The following is a 24,322-nucleotide window of genomic DNA, read 5'->3' on the forward strand; positions in this document are numbered from 1 at the left end:
GATAAATTTGAGCTAAATTGTGTGTCCATTAGACCACACCTCTGATAAAGAACATACCTTGTAAATAATATATACAAATCCCAGTACTTAAAAATGCTATTATGACTAAATGTATTTGTCCTATATGGGAATCCTAGAACAAAAAAAGGACATTAGCTAAAAACTAAGGACTTTATTTGGTAATGTATGGATATTGTTTCATTAACTATGATGACTGTACCATACTAATGCAAGACGTTAATAAGGAACATCAAGTGTGGGGTGTATGGAAACTTTGTACTATCTTTGCAATATAAAAATATTCTAAAATTTAAATAAAAATTGCATTAAAAACTTGAAAAAAGGGGCACCTGGGAGGTTCAGTTGGTTGAATGTCTCCCTTTGCCCCAGGTCATGATCCCGGTGTTCTGGGATCCAGTCCCGCATTGGGCTCCCTGATCAGTGGGAAGTCTGCTTCTCCCTCTGCCCCTCCCTCCATTTGTGCTCTCTCACCCTCACATAAATAAAGTCTTAAAAAAAAAAAAAAAAAAACCTTGAAAAAATACACAAAAACTAAATGAAAATTAAAAACCACCTTAAACTCATCACCCAAGAAACCACACAGTATTTCATTATATAAATTTATTTACTTCTTTTTTTTACTTTCTAAGTAAACTCTATGCCAACATGGGGCATGAACTCATGACCCCGGGACTGAGTCCTATGTTTCACCAACTGAACCAGCCAGGTGCCCCAACTTTTCCTATTTATTTTTTCTGCTGACTCATTCCCCATTCTTTGGTTTGGTTCAAGTTCAGAATGTACTCTCTTCCGTGGCAGGCAAACCAAAACAGCATCCTCCTCAAATTTTGGCCTGCTCCCTGACTGGGCGGTGAACTCTCCCAGGCTCAGAAAGGAAGATGACATTTCCTGAGCACCTTCTTCACGTCAGACCCTTCGCTATGCAATTTCAGTCAGCCAGTCCTCACATCCATCCAGGATTTACATCACCAATCTGGAGGCACTTAACCTCTGTGCTTCCACTAAAGGACATGAGACTCTCCTGGTTATCGAACGAAATCTACCATCAGCCAGGGGAAGACAGCAGTAGTAAGTACCTGGGTGTCTGACTGCAGCTGAACAGAAGCTGATTACCTCAGTTTGCCCAGATCCCGATTTCTGGATGATTCAGATCCTGGAGTTCAGATCACTGGGTAACTGAATTCAATCTAATTTTTGAGAAGGCCTGAGTGTTTTTTTTCCTCAGCCAACCTGCAGCCCACCCAAATGCCCTTAATTAAAATGTTAAATGGGGAGGTGCCTGACTGGCTTAGTCAGTGGAGCATGTGACTCTTGGAGTCCTATTTGAGCCCCACGTTGGGAGTAGAGATTACTTAAAAAAAATTTTTTTTTAATTTTTTTCATGTTAAATGGGAAAATAAGAGCAGATAACATTACACTTGATAGTATAACTTAAGTATGTTAATATAAAAACAAAAGACTAGAAGAGGAAAGAAGACATAATAAACCCACCCAAATTGCCCAGGAAGAAAAACCAGCCAAGCCAATTACAAGAGATAAGAGGCCTAACAATCATCACAAGACTGTTCTCTTATTTCCTTAATTTCTGTGAGAAAATTTAAGTAAAATCCCTGGTGTCCGGTATCCCCAGTGTGTCTGGTATGTAACATTAAGTCCTCAAATTACAGATACATTGATAGTAGCTACTTCCTCTTAGGTGGCCTATACCAGAGAAGGAAGTAGACAGAATGCCGATCGGTGCCCAAGGAGTTAATTCCTTGCAGCAGACCTAGCAGTTGCAAACATCCTCTCAAGATTCACACAAGAGGGGGGTGCCTAGATGGCTCAGTTGGCTAAGTGTCTGCCTTCGGCTCCAGTCATGATCCTGGGGTCCTGGGATCAAGCCTCATGTTGGGCTCCCTGCTCAGAGGGGGGAGCCTGCTTCTTCCTCTCCCTCTGCCCCACCCCCACGCTTCTGCTATCTCAAATAAATAAGTATCTTAAAAAAAAAAAAAAAGATTCACACGAGAGGAATAATAAACTTTCTGAAAGAGTTGAGACTTTCTGTGGCTCCATGCTCTCCAAGCTCACCTGCTACATTGAACTGCATTTAGAATTTGGTTTCAAGGTTTGTCTCCTATTCTTTCCAATTGGTTGAGCTCTTTACTCCGGACTACCTTTGATTGTATATGGTTGGAGTCAACTCAGCCTCTCCTCTCTCTCAACATTCCCATTCCTGACAACTAGGTAGTCTGGCTTCTGATTGACTTGAAGGGAAAAGATGAGGTGGGGTAGGAGAATTACTAACTCATAGCAGCTTCACTGGGCCCAAACCAGCCTGACTCTCAACAATGGGTATGGGTCTCAATTGTGTCTCCTGGGGGTTTGCTCAGTCGGTTAAGCGTCTGTCTGCCTTCGGCTCAGGTCATGAGCCCAGGGTCCTGGGACCAAGTCCACATTGGGTTCCTTGTTCCGAGGGGAGCCTGCTTCTCCCTCTGCCTGCCACTCCTCTTGGTTTTGCTGTCAAATAAACACTTAAAAAAAAAAAAATTGTGTCTCTTGGGGCCACAGCTACCTAAGTCACTCTTCTTCCTCAAAGTGGTATTTGAAGCACTGACAAGTTTTCTCCTATAGGATCAAGTGCCCTAACATTCCTTCATTACTCCTCCTAGGACAAGGTTTCCTTTGGAGGTTGGCTCTCTAGTTAATCTCTGTTCCTCAGACTGGGTGTCCAAATGGAACGTAATACCATGGGTGTAGAAGAGTAGGACTACAGTGGAGTTTAAGCCTAATTTACTTACATTTATCTTAATTTTTTCTTCTTAGTTTTGGTCACATCATTTCAATCTATTTCAGGTTAGATAAAATTTTAGTCATCTTACCAAATCCATGTATTGGTTAATTATCCTAGTTTCGTGTTACGTGCAAATCTGATAAATACACTTTCTTCATTTTCATCTATGCTGAAACAATACATGGAACTGGACAGGGCTAAAGATGGAGGTCTGTGGACTAATACCAGTGCTCCCCTTCCAGGTGGGGGACAGTTCCTAATGAGCTTCTTTGGCTACAGCTGGTTCAACTACCAATCAATCTGTGTAACCAGGATTCAAGATTGTCAAATGCCCTGATGAAATCTATAGACCCAATTAGCATTTCTCTGATATATAAGCTTTACCAAAAGATGAAGTGAGCTTGGGTACAACTTGAGCTGAATAAGCCTGAGAATTTGCTGTAGCTCTGACTTTCATTATACATTCTGGCAAAACATAACTGGATACCAAAGGTATCCAACCATCCTGAATCAAAGTCCTGGCTATTTTGCTAGACACAGATCAAATTTACCTTCAGAAGAGAGGACCAGGACTTCACTTACTCCCTCATGATCAAGTGAGCATGTGAAACAGACTAGGCTAGCTGGACAACATGCCTGAAAGAGCAAACTATGAACTACAGGTTGTGTTGCTGTAAAAAACAGAGTCCAACTCAACATAATTTTTTTCTTTTTCTTTGTTTAAGACAGAGAGAGCAGGGAGAGGTGGGGAGGGACTGAGGGAAAGGGAGAATCTTAAGCAGGCTCCACACCCAGCACTGAGCCTGATGCGGGGCTTAATCTCACAACCTGAGATCGTGACCTGAGCCGAGATCAAGAGTCAGACACACTTAACAAATTGAGCCACCCAGGCGCCCTGATGTAATTTATTTCTGCACTGTAAACCTTGAGAAATGTGAAAGCACCATGCAAACAGAAAAGTGCTGTATCAATTTGAAATGAACAGGTCTTGAGGTAAAATAAGGCATTAGAATAACATTTTCCAAGACTCGGCAATAAAGGTTAATGAAGCCAATGACTTCTTGTTTAATTCTTTCCAAGTCTACAGACATAATTCTGCTTTCACCTTCATTACGCTTTCATATGGTTTCAGCAGGGGATACACCTCCTCTTCCAGGAATCTCTGCACCTGCCAAAGAGGAAAGCAAATGTAAGACAAAAGAAAACGTCAAGATGTTAGTTTGATAACGCTTTTTTCAATGTCAGTTTATATCACTGAGAAATAATTTGATGAAGCTCTTATTCCACCACTGAACTTCTATTTTTCTCAACTGCCTGTCAGAAATCTGTCCCTAGACCGAGGCAGCTCAACTCACCATGCCCACACGTGCTTCCCCACAAACCAGCCCAGCCTGTTCTTTCCGTTCCCCAATCTAAAACCATCACTGCTTCTTCCCTCCTCATTCGACCACCTGCCAAGTGACTAACTTCCTGAACAGCCCCGCAGTCTCCCCCTCATCCAGATCTCCCACCACGTTGGCTCCACGGCCTCATCTACTGCGCGGCCTCCTGCAGCAGCTTCCTTGCTGGTCTTCCACCTCCAGTTTGTTTTCCAACTTGAAAACCTGTACCTACTTCTGTACTTGCTGTTCTAGCAACACGCAAACAATTGTAGTTTCTCTCCCATGTTGGACTATGTACTTGCCAACTCCTACTTGTCCCAAAGATTCAGCTCAGATGTCAAGTCTTCCAAGAAGCCTTTCCTGACCTCTCCTATTTTAGGGCTATTCTACTCCTTTGTGGTCCCAAAGGACATGCTTCCCGCAATTCCTGCAGGTACTGCTTGGTATTATAATGACCTCTTTATAAGCCTTCATCACTAAGTTCTGAGCCCCAGAATGAGCGCAGTATCCGAATACATACTGAGCACCTGGTCTGCACTCGTACGCCTTTTTGAATTACGAGTGTAGTCTCTGAAAGGCCAAGAGGGAAAATGACATTTACTGAATACCTACTATGCACCAAGTACTATGCTAGGCTTTTTAATCCATATAACCACCAGCCTGTAAGACATGTATTCTTATCCTGTCAGCCAGTGAAAGCCAGAAGTCAGGAACGAACCTGACTGATCTGAGGGTAAAACCCAATCTTTGTCCGTTATATCACATGCTCCAGAGCAGAATTCAGGGAGATCCACAGGGGGAAATACTTAGGCAGCTCAAAACAACCAGATCTTCACATTCTAGCCTGCTCTGAATTCTTTCTGACCAGCCTCATTCTCAGCATACCTCCTATAAAGTAGAAACATTAAAGAGAGTATTCCAGGATCTGCAGCCCAGCAGTGAGGGCATTTTGGGGGCATCTGGGTGGCTCAGTTGGTTAAGCATCCGACTCGATTTTGGCTCAGGTCATGATCTCAGGGTGGTGAGATCAAGCCCAGCATTGGGCTTTACACTGGGTGAGGAACCTGCTTAATACTCTCCCTCTCCCTCTCCCCCAACCCCTCACCCACCACTTGTACACTCTCTCTCTCAAAAAAAATTTTAAAATTCAAAAAAAAAAGGGCATTTGGGGAGGCTTACAGCGCTATGGAAGTGTTCTCGTGCTTACCTGCTGGGACGCACGACCTGTAAACGAAGAAGGATCCAGTAGATGGTCCAACTGGGAGTGAATGGGACTGAAGTAGGCATCAGCCTGGATTCGCTCTATGAGGTCATTGTCACCCCCTTCCTGCTTGACCACAGCAGCTGCCTGCTGGGAAAGCACTCTAATCTTCTCATGGCAATCCTGGGAAGACAGTGCGGTATTGCTGGTTCATTTACTAAGAGGGCATTTGGACATCGTAAGAAGCCATCCAACACACTTCCATGCTGTCTGTCTACGTCGGTACACAAAGCCCGTCCAGGCTGAGGTGGTTCCCCTCAGTCGGACCCCACCAAGATCTTGACCCTGACCACATCCTAGGATGAAAATGAAGTTAACGCCCATCTTGCTCTGGCTCCTCTAAAGCTTCATGGACCCTGTGCTCTTGTGTCCTGCCCTCTTCCCGTCATTTCCTATTGGAAATTCAGCCCGAATTCCTTCACTAAAAGTGGACGTTTTCTACAGGTGACTAAGTGATTCGCTTTAAACAAACCAAGTTTACCACAGTCACCCTCCAGAGACAAGCCTGTTCTACGGCAGAATACGGTCACTGCTCTGTACCACTACCAAGACTGGGTGAGGACAGAAATGCTTTCATCCTCCATAAGGGAGAACAGGACTAAAGGTGCACTTTCCACTTATCCCGGAGCATGAGGGGTTAACAAACCTGGCGGTTACCCCCAGCTTTCACCATGGCCATGATGATGCTCTCCGTGGCCATGAAAGGCAGCTCTTGCCGAATGCGCCGCTCAATTACCTAGAAGAACGAATGCAGGGCTAAGATGGCGCAAGGTCACAAAGTCACACACACAGCAGGAGAGCCACTGAGACCAGTAAAAAATGCACACAAGGACAGGAACTATTACATTTATGAAGACAGAGAGCAGAATGGATCGTTTTCATCCACACTGTATTTTTCAGTTTCCTTTCTAATCCAAAGTATTATTTTGATTTAAAAAAGGAATATTGATTTAAATAAACTTTTAAAAGCTGCTTCATTGGAAAGATTTCTAAAACCTGAACTTTGTTAAAATTTCAGTGCCCAACCTCAAGAGCCAAGTATATAATGGAAATGAACCCATCTGCCTCAGGTACTTAAAAACCAGCAAAGGAAATCGTCTGCTCTGCCAGTCACACCAGAGCTGATGATTCATGCTCATAAAGAGCGTAAGCCATTCAAGTACTTCCTTTTCTCTTTTCTATAAACGTGTCTACAGATTCCAGGATTAGCTCTCTAGAGCTTATGTCACAACTTTAGGAATGAGCTCTGGTTAGGAAGAACTCCTCCTACTGGACCAGGATGCAGCTCCCCAAACATACTCACTCCAGAGCAGGAAAAGATTACACTCCCCCTCCCACATGCCAACCGCCCTCCCTAATATTTTGTTTTTTTATTGAGGTTTCTTACTTTAGGGTACACCACCAATCCTTCAGAAACGTTCTGCAGCGTATTCAATATCGTATCTGCAGTGAGAAATGCCTCAGCCAAACAGATACGTCTGGAAAACAAACAGCCAATTCAGTTATCTCTTTAAACAAATATCAATTTGAGTGAAATGTAGGGTGTGTCCCAAGAAGCTGCCTCACTGACCTGTCACGCCACATGTACTACTTGGACAACTTCCTTTCATCTCATGACTTCAGCTACCCCAATATCTGATGACCCTCAAATCTATCACCCCTTGTCCAGGCCACCTGCTTACGTGCCAGATCACATACCCCATTGGAGAGCTCTGCCTGGTTGATCCGTAGGTACCTCAAACCCCAGACTGGACTCAGCCACTTTTCCACTGCTTCCTGCTCGCATGTCAAACCCACTCTTCTTCTCCCTGTGGCTCCTGTCTCAGTAAATGGGACTAGCACACCATCACCAATTAATTCTCACTGCAGTCCACCACCAAGGCCAGCCAATTTGCCCCTGATTTTATTACTTATATCCTTCCTCTCTGATCACATGGCCACTGTGCCAGCGTGGACTTGGATTTTTTTTAAAGAAGCCTCCTAACTTGTTCTGACCAGATCCATGTCCCCTTACAACTGATTCTCCAAATTGTTACAGGGTGTTTGAACGGGCACATCTGATTAGGTCACGCCCTGCTGAGTATTCATTCAATGGCTGACTTCTGAATGAGCTCACACATCTTACTTCCATCAATGTCTTATTCCCTGGATTACACACAGATCCCAGAGAGCTAGCTTTAACTATATATCCTTTTCAGATCCCAGTACAATGCAAGCAAACCACAGTAACACGAAACTGCTTTAAAAAGTATAGGATGGGGCGCCTGGGTGGCTCAGTCATTAAGCGTCTGCCTTCAGCTCAGGGCATGATCCCAGGGTCCTGGGATTGAGCCCCACATCAGGCTCCCTGCTCCGTTGGGAGCCTGCTTCTTCCTCTCCCACTCCCCCTGCTTGTGCTCCCTCTCTCGCTGGCTGTCTCTCTGTCAAATAAATAAATAAAATATTAAAAAAAAAAAAAAAAAGTACAGGATAGGGGTGCCTGGCTGGCTTAGTTGAAGGCTCTCCTTCAGCTCAGGTCATGATCTCAGGGTCCTGGGATCAAGCCCAGTATCAGACGCCCTGCTCACCAGGAAGTCTGCTTCTGCTTCTCCCTCTCCCTCCACCACCCCCATCCCTGCTCCTGTGCGTGCTCTCTCTCAAATAAAAAAAAATCTAAAAAAAAAAAAAAAGTATACATATAGGGGCACCTGGCTGCCTCAGTTAGTGGAGCGTGTGACTCGATCTCAGGTTGTAAGTTCGAGGTCCACATTGGGTGTAGGGATTACTTAAAAACAAAAATCTTTTTTTGTTTCTTTTTTTGAGTGAATGAAGCCAACACAGATGTTTATTAAGCAAGGATACAGAAAAACCTCTCAGGAGTGAGAGGGGTCCTGACAGGGTTGCCCCAAAACAAAAATCTTTAAGTATAAACGTAAAGCAGAAAACCACGTGCATGTTGGTACCTTATTCATACCTACACGCTACTTCTGACGCATCTCATCACTAATCACCATGTAACTGTCCCAAGACACTACACCTGCCTTCAGCACAGTAACTAAACTCCTTTTCAGGGCCTACAGGGCCTTTCATAAACTAGCTGTGATCCGTCATCCTGTCCCACTCATCTCTTGCCACACACAGACTTCACTCCCCAGTGCTACCTGACTGCTGGTAACTCCCTAACTGTTCTTTCTCCTGCCTTTATGCCTTCATATATGCTTCCAAACTTGTCTTTTTTTTTTTTTTTTAAAGACCTATTATCTTTATTTACTTATACAGAGGGAGAGATCTTACAGGCTCCACACCCCGCACTGAGCCCGACACGGGACTCAATCTCACAACCCTGAGATCATGACCTGAGCTGAAATCAAGAGTCAGACCTTAACCAACTAAGCCGCCCAGGTGCCCCTATATCTTAGCTGAAAGGTCTTTAAAAACGCCTGTTTTTAAAGGGCGCCTGCGTGGCTCAGTTGGTTAAGCATCTGCCTTCTGCTCAGGTCATGATCCCAGGGTCCTGGGATTGAGCCCTGCATCGGGTTCCTTGCTCAGTGGGGAGCCTGCTTCTCCCTCTCTCTCTGCCATTCCCCCTGCTTCTGCTCTCGCTCTCTTTCAAATAAATAAATAAATAAATTTTTAAAAAGCCTATATTTCTTGAGTCTTAGAGCATCGCCTTCTCTGTGAACCCTTCCCTGACTCCTCCACCACTACTCCCCCATCCTAGCTCCCACAGAGATTATCTCACATACATTCTGACCCTAACACACATCACACTGTTCTATGTTCTTGCCTTCCTGCTAGACTCGAGGCTCTGCGGGGACAAACAGAAAATACACAGATGCTCAAAACATCCTTCTGCTTCCAGGCTCCTCTTCTGGTCCTCCCCCAACTTGTTGAACGTGGCATCCCCCTTCTACTGACCGATTGGCACTATCATCCAGCGTGCGCTCAAACCACTGCACGGATGCCGTCTGCAGTGGGTCCATGAGAAGGGTCATCAGGTGACGAGCAAGGCTGCAGCACCGCTCTGAGCGCATAGGGTTCCGCTTGTATGGCATCGCGCTTGAGCCTGCCCCGTACAAGGAAAAACAAAAGCAGAGAGACTTCAGAGGACACTGAGTGCCCGAGCACACTGCTGGGTGAGCTACTAACGCAGGCACGCAGGCCTCTCAGCATCTCTGCGGTGTTCTCATGTCTTCACAGAACACTCACCAATCTGCTGTTTCTCGAAGGGCTCCTCCATCTCCTTGAGGTTCGCCAGGAGTCGTATGTCGGTACAAATCTGGGGGGAAAGGGCTAGGCAACGTCCCGCACTGTTGGTGCGCAGGACTCTGGGAGCAGGGGCTAGACTGATGAAGGAGGTGAGCACGACCTCTCTAAGAGTTCCTGGAGAATACCTCACTCAGACTTCTCCTGGCTCCTGAAGAGCAGGGATAACAAATAAGGGAGCATGGAAACACTTGTGTGAAACATTACTGACGATAGCAAGGAAAGACAATGCAAGACGAGCTTTAATGAGAACTCTGGAGCTAGTCTGTCTTTTAGAGCACCTTAATTTAAGAGGTGTCACCTACAGACCCCAGATGGTGAAAATGAAGCTTGACGTCTCTTGAGAGATGTAACTATAATAAAAGTCCGAGGCGAATTCCATCTGTCTGTGGTTTGCAGAACTCTCAGCCCACCCCCACAAACTGCTACCACCACTCACCTTGTGCACGGATGCCCCCAAGCTAGCCAGCACAGACAGCACCTCAATATCCACTTTTCGTGTATAGGTCTGTCCTGTGATGATGAAAGCCCTAGAAATAAATTGAAGAGAGTCGTAAGTGAAAATATTTCAGGGGCGCCTGGCTGGCTCAGTTGGCGGAGCACGCAACTCTTAATCTCAGGGTTACGTTCGAACCCCACACTGGGTGCGCAGATTATTTAAAAATAAAATCTGGGAGGGAAAAAGTGCTTTTTCAAAACGTGACTGTCAAACAAATGAGCAAAAACAGACCTTAAGCAAGAGCTTGGTCTCACTGGTATACTAAGTCATACTGAGCCCAGACAACCTCACTGGTAATATGCTTCTGAAACAAACTGTTTTTCTCTCCTTTTTACTAACACCCAGACCTGAGAAGGAAGTGTGGGCCTGTGGTACCCACATCTTGCCACAGCCTGATGGAAATGCCTAGAACAAGGAGCCATGCTGAAGCGTGATGGCCCTCAGTGGAAATGGTCAGATTTAGATGAAACCACTAGAGGACCTCAACATGGGTGAGACTATTCAAAAGAATCTCAGAAGTAAACACTTTGCTTATTCCTTATAGACTATAAAAAAAATAGAATCTAGACTATAAAGAAAAACAACCCAGGCCAGAGATAAAAGAAAATGGGCAGAAGAACAAAAGAAGAAAAGGTCAGATCAAGAGGTACCCTGAACACAGGCCTTCCATCACTTAATAGGGAAGTCAACACTTTTCCCATTTACCTACCTCTTAAATCCTGCCTTTTCTGTCACCATCTTGTCAAGCTGCTCTACCTTGGAAGAAAAAGACATCCCTGTAGAAATCCAGGTGTGACCAGTATGAGGACATCTCAACATCCTGCCCAGGCTTCAACCTCCTTCCAGTCCAGAGACTCCACTCATCCCAAGATCAATCTCTCCTCCCATTCTGGAGGTCAGCTCTGTCTCTGGTGCTCTCACCACTGAGTTTCTGTGTCCCCAGTTGCTCTCGGAATACCTTCTGGTCATCTCCTTCGAAGAGTTGCAGGAAGCTGGCCTGAGTGCCAGTGGTGCCCTTCACTCCCCGGAAGCGCAGGTCATCTCGGACACGCTTCAAGTTCTGCAGATCCATGCAAAGATCCTGAATCCAAAGGCAGCAACGTTTCCCAACTGTGGTCAGCTGAGCAGGCCTGAAAATGACCCAAAAAGGACACAGAGAAGTCTCGAACCAAGGACTTACTTCATAAAAGCTTCACTGCTTCTTCAAACAATCACTGCTTACCCCTGGAAAGCATTAAGAATTAAAGTAAGAGAGAAACCGGTGTAGACAAAACCAGAGCTAAGAAGTTTGAGCAAATAATGGTTAAGGAAATTCAATGTCATTTATAAATATTCAGTGATTATAAAACTAAAGGTCTCCTAACATAGCTCTTTCTTTATCATCAAGAGGCAATATGAGGGCAGGGACAATGTCTGTTTTGTTTGTCCCCAGACTTTGGCAAGTCAAATACACTCATGTAACAAACATTTGCCAAGTATCCAATGTGTTCTTGGTTTTGAAAAAAGAGCAAATAAAATAGACAAGGTTTCTGTCCAATGGAACTCACATTGTGGTGTAAACAAGTAAACCAAGTAACTATTGATTTTTTTTTTTGTCAGAAATATGAAAACACAAAATGATGAAGACACTGGAGAGTGCTACTCCAGACTGTCAATAAAGGAAGCCCTCTCCGAGGAGACAAGATCTGATGAGAGGGTAGCCATGCTGTGGAGAACAACCCCAACACACACATAACCAAAGGACTCTAACGTAACAGCTGATGGCTTTGCTCCCTAAGTCTAAACCAACCTGCTGCAGGTCCGTTTCTGAACGTAAAATATCATTACGAATACACTGCGATAAAGCTGCAGCTCTAACAGATGACCTAGCTCATGCCAGGTGGCTTTTCTCTCCTACCAGGCGAATGACACAGACAGCTGGCAACAAGAAGGCACACCACGAGCCATAATATGTCCCCCAATTAATCTCATGGTAGTTTTCTAGCTGATAGATTACTGGTCCAAGCAAAGAAATAAATGGACGGCTTTGTTGGATCTGTTTATGGCAGCATTGTACGTAACAGCCACAAAGTGGAAACAACCCAAATGTCCATAAAGTGAAGAACGGACAAACAAAATCTGGTCTATCTACCATTTTGCCTATGAAAGGAAATGAAGCAGTCTACATGCTACAGTAGGACCACTGAAAACATTATACTAAGTGACTAAAGCCAGTCATAACAAGATGAATACTGAAGGACTCTACTTAAATAAAACGTCCAGAAGAGGCAAATCCATAGACAGAAAACAGACCATGATTGCCAGGGGACAGGTAAGGGGGGAGTGGGATGACTGCTAAATGGGTGTGGGTTTTTTTGAGGGGTGATGGAAATATTCTGAAATTATATACAGGTGACTGTGTAAATCTGTAAGTATACTAAAATCCACTTATTAGGGGCACCTGGGAGGCTCAGTCGGTTGGGCATCCGACTCTTGATTTCGGCTCAGGTGGTCTCAGGGTCATGGGATTGAGCTCCACATCAGGCTCTGCGCTCAGTAGGGAGTCCGCCTGACATTCTCTCTAGCTTTCCCTCTGCACCTGCCCCAGCTCATGCTCTCTAAAATAAAGAAATCTTTAAAAAAAAAAAAAAAAACCATAAACCACCATTAACTGCAGACTTAAAAAAGGGTGAATTTTATGGTATGTGAATTATATCTCAATAAAGTTGCTTCCCCTCTCCCCTTTCAAAAAGATTTGAGAGAAAGAGAAGGAAAAGAGAGAGGGAAAGAGAGGGCAGGGCGAGGGGGAGAGGGAGAGAGGGAATCCTGAAGCAGACTCCCCATAGAACAGGGAGCCTGATGCAGGGCTCAATTCCAGGACCCTGAGACCATGACCTAAGCCAAAATCAAGTCAGCTACTTAACTAACTGAGCCACCCATACACCCCCCCCTTTTTTTTTTGAAAGTAGGCTCCACATTCAACACGGGGCTTGAACTCACAACCCTGAGATCGAGAGTCCCATGCTCTCCTGAGAGAGCCAGCCAGATGCCCAGGAACTGACCTATACCGAGGAGATACATGCATCAATACCAGCAGTGCCTACTGCTGCTAACTGGGGCCGCGGATGCCCTCGTCACACTGCACCCAGAGGAATACTGGGATGCACGCATTCTCTGGGCACTCCCCAGTGCTCACAGGAGAGGAAGAGGAGCTGCAACTCAGGTAATGCTAGGGAACCAGCAGAAGGCATTTGTCATGGTCAACCCCGACATACTGCACACGGACTCCTCATGAACAATTTCTTCAGGCTTCTGCTACCAGTAAATGCAGGCCCTAACTTTGAAGAAGATTAAACTCAACAGCCTTTCTTAAATTATAGGAGATAATACCCTTGCTGCTATAGTAATACCCCCATCAAAATGTAAGGCCGATGCTAACACACCACTACTAAAATATCATCATTAGAAATTTGCTACTAGCATTCCAAAAATGACATTCTCTGCTTTTGAAAAGGATTTTATTTGATAATCATAAAAATACTTGTGCATTTTAAAAATCAAAAATATAAAATATAGGGAAAAATTTAATTATCCTATTATCCTTAAACCAGAGAAATCAGTATTTACATCTTGGTGTAATTTTTTCCAATCTTCGTACAATTTATATGTTGTCTGTATCCCGTAACATTAACCTGAGCATATTTCCATATTAATCTTACGAGCATGATTTCAATGGCTGCGTATTATTCCAGCCTATGAATATACTATATGCTATACCTTAATTATTCTCTTATTGTGCACGTTTAGATTGTTTCCAATGCTTACTATCAAAACCAATATTTTAATAAAGATCTTTGTACATAAGGCTTTTTGCATAATTTAGATTACTTCCTTGGGCTAGAGTTTTAAAAATGAAATTACTGAATCAAGGAGAATGAATACTTTCTAAGGCTCTTGATCCATATTTCCCAATGTTCCCCAAATGAACTCTTACAAGTCTCTAGCTTTTTAGGTAGGGACAAGGTTCATTCCTCATAAGCATCCCAAGTTTATTTGCTTAAGCTATGTTTTGAGATTCTTCACCTCCAGGCTTCCACAGAGAAGGGAAACGGAAGAAAGAAATGAAAGCCAACTGCACACAAACTCGCCCAAGTCCCAAGAAGTAATCATATCACTTACTGGAAATGTGTGAAACCTAAGGTGGGGAGATCAGCTCGTTCCTTAGCAAAGTCAGCAAGCCGAGAGATCACCCTAGCAAGCTGCAAGAAAGACCACGTAGTGAAGAATGAGTTCAGCTGAGCTTGTTACATAAATCAGGAACTAAACTTTTAGACAATTTAATATAAAATTGCATCTCCCGCCTAAGGAAGGCAGAGGCATATCTTTCCATCTTTGCATCCCAAAGTGCCTTGATGAGTTCAGGGCAACCAAAGTTTGAAAACTGAGTTGACTACCTAAAGAGTCATGAACTTTTTCTGCACAATTTTAAGACCACTTACATGCGCATGCAGATAAAAACAGGACAAAATCACAAATCTGACCAACATATTCCAACAACGAGCTGCTGGTTAACTTCCTTCATTTAAAAGGCTATGTTTTAAAAAGAATTTGCTTAGAGTGATTTAACCCAAAAACAGAGAATTAGTTCTACAGACCAGATACAGAATCATTCATCTGAACAGAAGACAATCTATTTATATTCACATTGCATTGATTTATTCGAAAGTGGTGCCCATCTCCTATCATGGGGAACCCAGGGCTGACAGGAAACTGTTGCCAACTCCTTACCTTTGGCAAAAGCAGGTCAAATGCATTTCTAAGAATAATCAGGTCCTGCAAAGGAAAATGCAGTGGTCTCACCTTAAACAGCTTTGCCCAAACAATAATATTACGTAACACTTCTTGGCCATCATAACTGGGCTTCTCAGCTACCACCTTTCTCACTATTAGCAACCCTCCATGCAAGCCAGAAGATCCTAACAGAAGTGGTTCTTTTCAGAATACTGTTTTAAAAGCACATCAACCTGGAGAGCAGTACTTCTGGGATCTCCAAGGAACAAAACCCTTATACCTCCAAAGGCCAATGTACATGGTAACTAAAACAAGTGGAGAACAGTCACGGAGCAAATTCCCATCCTGAATACTGTGAAGACGTCCAGGTCAACAAGCTCTAGATGTTCCCAAAGAGGAGTGCCCGAGTCTCTGAGAAGCTTCCAGGGGGAACATTCCATTAGTTTCCCCCCTCCTTTGTTCACGTCTATCGTTGCTAACAAAAAAAAACGACATGAACCAGAATATCAAGGTTTAGGAAATTTGAAGCTGTTCTTGAGAGAAATAGGAGATGTAGTTCAGGCAACTCGCATGAGATAGTAATTGAGGAGTCCAACTACACACTGTTTAAAAAAAAAAAAAAAGTATATTCCAAGAGAGGGGATTGTTGTTCTTCTGTTATCTGAGTCACCAATTACACACAGATGCCTTTAATTATGTACCACTTGAGACTATAATAAGTATTTGGGGCAACTTAAAAATCAGTGGCTTCTTTCTGAATTGGAAGTGTATCTGGAATGGAATTTCTGTTCCCATGGGCACAGTGTGATTAAGAGCACAGGTTTGGGGCCATTCTCCCTGGGCTTGTATCCTTTCTAGCTGTGTCACATTAAGCAAGTTCTTCAACCTCTCTTTAAGTGTCCTCACCCGTAGAGACGGGGATTCTAAAGCCAGATCCGGAAGACTACACATTTTGATTCTACTTATAGGACATGACGAGAAAAGGCAAAACTACAGAGAAAGAAAGCAGGTCAACGGTTGTCTGGGCTGGAAAGCAGGAGTGGGGACTGACTGCAAACAGGCATGAGAACTTTTCAGAGTGAGGGATGTGCCATAAAACCAGAGCGTAGTGAAGGTTGAACAGTATCAATTCACTAAAACTCACTGGACTGCACATTTAAGATGGGGAAATTTATAGTACGTAAACTTCACCTCAAGAAGCTGTTGAAAAATGGAGATAAAAGCACCTCTCTTACGGTTGTTGTGAAGAATAAATGAAGTAAAACATACAAAGTGCTCAGAATACTGCCAAGCACCTAGTAAACTCAGGAAAACGCGATATTACTTTTTCATGTTTGACGGTAAGCCGCTCTGCCGATTAAGAGTTTTGTGTAAGAATCATAATGCAATCCCTTCTTTTTTTTCAGAAGTTACAGCAAAGAGTTATAAAGGACTTTGGAAAGAAAATCCCTCTGGACAATTACCTTGCCCCTAAAACACTAAGACCTTGACTTATGTCCAGCCAACCAAGGCATAAACTGCATCTGCCGGTCTTATATTACGGAGGTCATTAGGGGCTTATGGTTTAGATTAGAAGAATAACAAAAGCAGAAAATTCCTGAGTTTAAGATACCCCTAAAACTAAAGATCTCTGGAGTCACTTCCTAAAATTAGATAAAAGCAAATAAGATTTATAAACCCATTATGAAAACGGAGTCCTAAGAGGAAACAGAACGCTACAGATTCCTACTGTATTGTCTCCAACATAGCAGGAGGTGGCGCCCAGATGAATTATGGCAGCAGCTTTCGGGCAGCAGTGGCCAAACGTGTGCACGTGAGCCATCACGTCATGTCGCAACTGCTTCTCCTCCTCAGCTGCCATCTTGAAGTCGATGTTGTCCAGGTTTGATTTCATCTCCTGGATTTGTTCATCTGTGATCGGCAAACCCAACGTCTGCAGAACAGGCAAAACAAAATAAAATAACAACGACTTGAAGTGACGCCAAGAAAAAAACTGGTTCATACTAGCATTTACGCCCCACCTCCCAATTCTTAAATTAAAATTTGTGGCAGGGCTCTGCGTGGCTCAGTCGGATGAGCCACGCCAGCTCTTGCTTTCAGCTCAGGTCATGACCTCAGGGTCTTGGGACTGAGCCCTGCAACAGGCTCCCTGCTCAGGGACAGGCTCCCTGCTCAGCGGGGCAGTCTGCTTGTCTCCCTTCTCCCTTTGACTCCCACCCCGCCCTGGTTCGCAAGTACTCGCTCTAAAATAAATCAGTAATTCTTTAGAAAAAAATAAAAATAAAATTGGGGGCAATTAAAAGTACATGGGGAAGAAGGCATGTTTTCTTTTTTAAGATTTTATTTATTTATGGGGTGTCTGGGTGGCTCAGTCAGTTAAGCGACTGCCTTCAGCTCAGGTCATGATCCCGGAGTCCTGGGATCAAGCCCCCATCGGGCTCCCTGCTCAGCAGGGGAGTCTGGTTCTCCCCCTCCCCCAGCTCATGCTCTCTCCCTCTCTCTCCTTCAAATAAATGAAATCTTTAAAAAAAAAAAAAAAAAAGATTTTATTTATTTATTTTTGGGGGGCACACATGCGCACGGGGAGGGACAGAGGGAGAAACAATCCCAAGGGGACTGCACAGAGTGTGAAGCACCACACAGGGCTCGATCCCACTACCCTGAGATCACCACCAGAGCCAAAACCAAGAGTCAGTTGCTCAACCGACTCCAGGCACCCTGGAGGGCATGATTTTCTTTTTTCTAATTTTTTATCCATTTTTAATAGTAATTTTTTATTACATTATGTTAGTCACCATACAGTACATCCCAAGTTTTTGATGTAAAGTTCCATGATTCATTACTTGTGTATAACACTCAGTACTCCATGCAATATGTGCCCTCCTTACTACCCATCACCAGCCTATCCCCCACCCTCTCCCCTCTAAAGCTTGTTTCCCAGAGTCCATAGTCTCTCATGGTTCATTCCCCCTTCTTTTTACCCCCCTTCCTTCTTCCCTTTCTTCTCCTACCAATCTTCCTACTTCTTATGTTCCATAAATGAGTGAAACCATATGATAATTGTCTTTCTCTGCTTGACTTATTTCGCTTAGCATTATCTCCTCCAGTCCCATCCATGTTGCTGCAAATGTTGTGAAATCGTTCTTTCTGATGGCTGGGTAATATTCCAACTAATTTTTTTATCTATTTATTTTTGAGAGAGAGAGCACACTGGAGCGAGTGCAAGTGGCGGGAGGGGCAGAGGGAGAAGCAGACTCCCAGGTGAGCCAGGACCCTGGGATCCCGACCTGAGCCAAAGGCAGACACTTAACCACAGACACTTAACCCACTGAGCCACCCAGGCGCCCAAAGGCATGATTTTCTTAATGAATAATGTTGATCACATTCTAAGTAAATGCCAAAATATACAATATAATTCTGATCTTTGTTCCCTCTGCCCTTGTATCTCTGCCTGGTTCACACGTTCTGGTCTCTGGACTCAAATGTCATCTCCTCGAAGAGGTCTTTCCCAACTCCAATATTAAACATCCTTCTTATATACCATTCATCTATCCCTTTAACCTAAATTTATTTACAACACTTATCACCACATGACATTTTTACAAATGCATTAGCCTGTCCCTCCCCCTAGAATGTATACTCCGTAAGAGGAGAGTTTGTTTTATTTATTGCTTACCCCTTAGTGCTTGGCCTGTAAGTGCCCCAAGTGCGGGATCCAGGCCAAAACTTTACATTTGACCCAGATGGATTTACTTAGAGAAATGAAAATTAAGATCATTGTTAGTGGTTTTGCCAACAAATTATATACAGCAAATTCAGTAAAACTGAAAACCACTGCAGGATTTTATTGAGAAAAATATAAACATCTTACATTCATCCATCACTGGAAAAATCTGGCTGGCAAAAAACAGCTTGCAGCCCACAGGCAGCTCAGAACCCTGGATTCAAGTGCAGAATTATACAGATTGGTAAAATTCATTCAAACTCACTTGAAACTCCCAAGCCTTGGCCCTGGGGAGAATCTTGCATCTTAGGCCTGTCTTGTTCAAGATGGCAGTTACTTGCCAGATGTGGCTATTTACATTTAAACTGATTGAAATTAAAAAGTAAAAATTCAGTTCCTCAGTCACACTACCCAAATTTCAAAAGCTCAGTAGCCACAGGGGCAAAGCTGCCTCAGACTGTTAGACAGTAGAGAGTTATCTCAGGGCTCCTCTCAAAGCAAAGCAGCAGGGGGCAGTGTGGCCAAACTGCTTCCAATCCCCTGGGCAATGCATCTTGTTAAAATTTCTCCCCCACTCCTGCTTTTCTGCATTCCTCCTAATCTCTTATTCAATTTTTTCCCCTTAACTACTAAATTATTGCACAGTTTATGCTAATTTTGACACCTTAACAGAAAATCCAAACACAGGAGATCATACCAAAACCGTATGCATTTCGGGCAGTGTGCTGACTGGGCAGAGGAAAGAATGCATATTCATAGGACTCTACATTGCAATTCCAACTAAAAGACATTTACTAGCTACGGTGATCCTGCAAAGTCTTTGAATGCCACTACCCTCAACTACATAATGGAGCAGCATATGAAAGAGAAAAGAATACAGGCCAGTACATAATAAATCACACCACCCTATTAATGTCCTCTTCTACCCATTCCTGTTATCTGAGCCAATATTCTATGAAGTCTTTCCGTGCCTCCGTTCCGTCATCTGTCAAACATCTGTAAAATAGTTCTAACCATACAGAGCTATTTAGAGGGTTAATGAGCCATTAATATGCAAGGCCTTAAGACAGTGCCTGGCACATAGTAGGCATGATAAAAGTGTCTACTATTATTATGTCGCTTAATTATCTTGAGGACAGTGATGGGGAGGGGAAAAATCTAGGGAAGAGTTTCCTGTTTGGGGAGTTCCGCTGTCCCTGGGTCCCAGGCAGTGCTAAGATTGTTTCCAAGTTTCCTAATGCCCTTTGAGAGGACACTGTCATCTTGCCTGTTGTGGCATTTTCCTCTGAAACTTTATAGCTCTCTGGATCACCTTCAGTTTCCTTCAACTCCTCTGGGAAGGCCCCTCTGGAGCTACTTCTCAAAGCGTTGAGCTAAATAGCTCTACATGCAGCTCTTGTAAGAGACACCAGAAATCCCACTTAATAACCCCCTACCCTGATTCTCCCTCCTTAGAAAAGCAAAACACAGCCGATTGGAGCGGAAACAATGGCGAGGAAACACGAATTTTGTAGTGACACTCCTGTCACTAACTACATTGAGGCACTGTGGAAGACGAAGTGGCTGAGTGCTCAGGCTCTGCATTGAACCCAGGTTCACACCCCGGTTCAGCAATTAATGGTTAGGTGCAAATAACGCGCTTGGGTATCACTGAGGCTTGATTTCTCCCATATAATGTGGAGAGTTTGCAGAGTTTATGGGTTAAATGGGAAAAGATGTTTAAAGAAATTAAGAGTCGCACAATAACACGTAACGAGCGCTCAGTGTCCGTGGTCAACAGAGTATTCCTGCAGGAATGGCTAAGATAAATCCTTAAAACCGGAGCGTGCATTTCTCGCCGCCTCCTCCGCGTGTCTAACCCTCCATGAGTCAAAACAAGGGAGGCAACAGGTGTCGGCTCCCGGGCCTTCTGCCCTGACCTTCCTGGGGCCATAGCTCCTTAGGAAAGGGATACTCGGCCGAAAATAGCGGGGCAGCTCCCCCCAGGGGCCAGGCCTAGGCTCGGCGCCGAGCCCCGCACGTGCTGGGGCGGGGCCCCTCCCCGCCCGGCCCCTTTCCGCGGCCCGTTACCTGCTCGGCCTCCGCCAGCCACAGCCAGAGCTGCCGCCAGGTCCGGAATTTGTACCTGTCGCTAAACACGAAGCACATCTCTGGGCTGGCGTAGCGGGAGGCAAGCGGCGTGCGGTAGCTGTCGTGCCCGCATGCCGCCTGCTGCCCGCCGCCGTCACCTCTCTCCGCCATCCCGAACACGAAAACCTGCTAGGGAAGGGAGGGCCAGCGAGGGCGGGAGCGGAAGTCCGGGGGCGGGACTTCCTCCATTCGGGGCGATACTTCCTCCACTTGGTCCAGCCCCGGGGCCCCTGAGACGCGAGAGCTCCCAGTTGTCGGACTTGGGCTGCCCGCTGCTGAGGATTGGCGAGTTTCTCATCGTGTACAAGAAACGTGATTAGCGTTTCATAATTTACTTAGCCACTCTGTGCCTCAGTGTCCCCATCTGCAAAAAGGTACATTAAGGCCTGCCTTTAAGATTGCCGTGAGGCGTTAGAGTATTAGACCGATGTCTGGGACACTTAGAAAACCCTCTATGTGTTTTGCTATTACTTTTTTAAGGATTTTATTTATTTATTTTAGAAAGAGAGCGCTCCAGCGGGGCGGGAGGCAGGAGAATCTCAGGGAGACTCCCCGCGGAGCGCGAGCCGGATGAGGGGCTCATCTGATGACCCTGACATCATGACCTGCCCTGAAATCGAGAGTCCACGCTCGACCGACTGAGCCACCCACATGCCTCTGTGTTTGCTATTATTAATTATAGTTGTCGCCCACCCCAGCTTCACTGCCATTACGTGCCTGGCATCAGTGCGGTTCTGAGGAGAAATGATGTCCAGGGGAAGTCAGCATTTGTTGAGTTACAAATGAGACCCCAGCACGAAACTGCAGTAAAAATGGATTTCAGCCAGTGCTGGAACTGAGACTCCCAGAAGTTGAGTGACTTGCTGAGGGTCACCCAGCTAGTAAGTGAACAACCCGACTTCAGATTCTGCAGTCTTAGCCACTATGCTGTATAGTTCCCAGCACATGCCATGCCCTGTCACCCCACGACTTGGTAAAGGCATTTCCCCTCCGTCTGGAACACCTCTCTCTTTTCTCACTACCTCCTAGTTAAGGCTCAGTCCAAAAAATGTTCCCTCATGATCCCACTCTTTCCTCTGGTTGGCCAATAATAATAAAAACCTCTAATATTTATGGAGGTCTTATTAGGTATCAGGAAGTCGTTTTTTACACGTGATCTCATTTAATCCGGCTGGCTCAGTTGGAGTATGCAACTCTTGATCTCGGGGTGTTAAGTTCAAGCACCACATTGGGTATAGAGCTTACCTGAAGATAAAATCTTAGGGACACCTGGATGGATCAGTCGGTTAAGCACGTGGGACTCTTGGTTTCAGCTGAGGTCATGATTTCAGGGCCCTGAGATCCAGCCCAGTGTCTGGCTCTGCGCTCAGTGAGGAGTCCGCTTGAGATTCTCTCTCTCTCTCTCCCCCCATCCCCCTTCTTCCTCTGCCCCTCCCCCCACTTCTGCTGCTCTCTTTCTCTAAAACAAATAAATAAATCTTTGAAAAAAATAAAATCTTTAAAAAAAGAAGAATACAAGTAAAGCTCTTGGTGCAACGCACTGCGTAAGTGCTCAGTGAATGCTATCCATTATCATGATCCCCATTTTGGAGGCGGCAGAACAAAGGCGTGGGCGGATTGAGCGTCTTGAGTAGTCATGTGGTGGAGGGAGGGCTAGGAGTTAAACGCAGGCAGACAGGCTCCAGACACCTGGTTCTTAGCAGCTCCAAATGTACCCCTTCTTTCATGGTACAGTAGCAGGCACTGTGCTGCTTTGAAATAACCTATTTCTGAGTTCCTCAGGAGGAGGAGACCTCCCAGGGGAATTCCATTTTGAAGTCCCAGCTTGTTTGAAGTGAACTCCCCTTTGCCAGTAACCATGATACTTCAGGGATATTAAAAGTTGCTGATTAGGAGCTCCTGGCTGGCCCAGTCATTATGCGACTCTTGATCTCAGGGTCATGAGTTCAAGCCCCACCTTAGGTGTAGAGCTTACTTTGAAAAAAAAAAAAGTTGCTGATTAGGTCTCAAAGCTTCAAGATCTTACTTTTGACAACAGTTTCTTTTTCTGTCACCTTTCCATTTCTGCTTTCATTTGTTCATGGATTCACTCAAAACCCTATGGACCACACCTGTGGGATCTCCTAGATGACGAGTGACCTCCCGGCTTCTTATAGGCCTCTCATAACTCTCACCAGAGTTCAGTGTTGTTGTTGTTTTTTAAGATTTTATTTATTTGTCAGAGAGAGAGAGAGAGCACAAGCAGGAGGAGCAGCAGGCAGAGGGAGAAGCAGGCTCCCTGCTGAGCAAGGAGCCCGATGTGGGAGTTGATCCCAGGACCCTGAGATCATGACCTGAGCCGAAGGCAGACACTTAACCAACTGAGCCACCCAGGTGTCCTCAGAGTTCAGTGTTTTTGCCTTTCCAAAGGATGGCAGACTCGGTGGGGGCAGAGATCATGTCATCTCATCATGTCATCACGATCAGAGATCATGACATCTCGGTCCCTGTGTCCCAGGCACCTAGCACAGGATCTAGCATAGTGTAGGTTATAGGTGCTCAGTAAATGTCTGCTGGATGAATGAATGCTGCCCAAAGGTGTCTAGCAGAGAGAAATAAGGCCCACGGTAGGCAAGATACAAGTTAGATCCTGACACTACACTTCCTCTTTCCCCACCTTTCACATTTCTTCAATGTCCTCATTCCAGGGATCCTTCATGCCTCCACCTGGACTCCAGAATCAGCAGCCAAAATTGACTGCGGCACTAATTCCAGAATACCTTGACCATCAGAGAAACCCACCTGGGCTCATCACTCAAGTCTACATCCCCTCTTGAGCTGCAGAGGCTTGGTGTTGGGGGTGAAGGCAGACAACTCTAGAAGATGAATTTACTTCCGGGAACTTCCCACTCTTCGCAGAGTGTGTCAGCGCTGTCACTGCTTTGATGTGTGTGATGAGTTTACTGTTCTCACTTTCCACTGTGACTGTTGCAAACTCAGCTGTCTCCTCAGTCTTCCAGCCCTCTCTCCTGCCTCTGCTTCACTCTGCTGTCAGTTTCCCCCTCAACATGAGTTTCTGCCTCCAGTCTTCTAGATCTTCATTCAGGAAAGGCTCTTTCAACTACTTTATGTTGAATCTTTAATCTCTGTAGTTCTGCCTCCCTTCTTGTGATTTAAAAAAAAAAAATGCACAGGTCTCTCCCTCTACAGAAACATTTCCACTTGCTCTCTTACTTCCTTAACATGGAAACCTCTCTTTCTGGCCGCATCTTCACCAACCATTCCTGGCACCGTGTGATTTGCAATTAATCTTTCAGCACCTGGGTCTTCTCACCTGCAGAATGTGGCTGATGAGCCCCAGGTGTACAATGACAAGCAAAGGCAAGAATAGCAGCTGACTCCCAGCTCACGTACTGTCCGGGACTCCTGTATTGAACAAATGTGCTCCCCTCCCTGCCTCATTCCTTAGCACTGTGATATAACCTCTGCCCTCTGGTTTCCTCCAAACCACACTCATTGATTCCCGATAACTTCCTGT

At 44.9% G+C, this 24,322-nt stretch overlaps 1 protein-coding gene across 1 annotated transcript; it reads right to left on the bottom strand.

Moving 5' to 3' along the window:
- Positions 1-3,829: 3,829 nt before the first annotated feature.
- ADSL (adenylosuccinate lyase) lies at positions 3,830-20,971 on the bottom strand. The gene is made up of 13 exons (XM_045779780.2): positions 20,746-20,971; positions 16,681-16,884; positions 14,949-14,993; positions 14,340-14,419; positions 11,140-11,311; positions 10,891-10,937; positions 10,122-10,212; positions 9,626-9,695; positions 9,335-9,482; positions 6,825-6,915; positions 6,084-6,173; positions 5,384-5,560; positions 3,830-3,962 (listed from the first exon to the last, which is right to left on the bottom strand). The coding sequence occupies exons 1-13, from the start codon at positions 20,914-20,916 to the stop codon at positions 3,876-3,878; spliced, it is 1,473 nt and encodes a 490-aa protein (XP_045635736.1). The 5' UTR covers positions 20,917-20,971; the 3' UTR covers positions 3,830-3,875.
- Positions 20,972-24,322: the final 3,351 nt, after the last annotated feature.

Source organism: Ursus americanus, chromosome 17 (assembly GCF_024610735.1).
Source record: "Ursus americanus isolate L20-20 chromosome 17, mUrsAme1.1.p, whole genome shotgun sequence".
NCBI lineage: Eukaryota > Metazoa > Chordata > Mammalia > Carnivora > Ursidae > Ursus > Ursus americanus.

Coding starts and splice junctions, on each gene's coding strand:
- ADSL (XM_045779780.2), bottom strand. CDS start 20,916: ATGGCGGAGAGAGGTGACGGCGGCGGGCAGCAGGCGGCATGCGGGCAC. Junction 9,483..9,625: donor CTTCGAGAAACAGCAGATTG/GTGAGTGTTCTG, acceptor TGTACGGGGCAG/GCTCAAGCGCGATGCCATAC. Junction 6,916..9,334: donor CTGGATGATAGTGCCAATCG/GTCAGTAGAAGG, acceptor TTTGTTTTCCAG/ACGTATCTGTTTGGCTGAGG.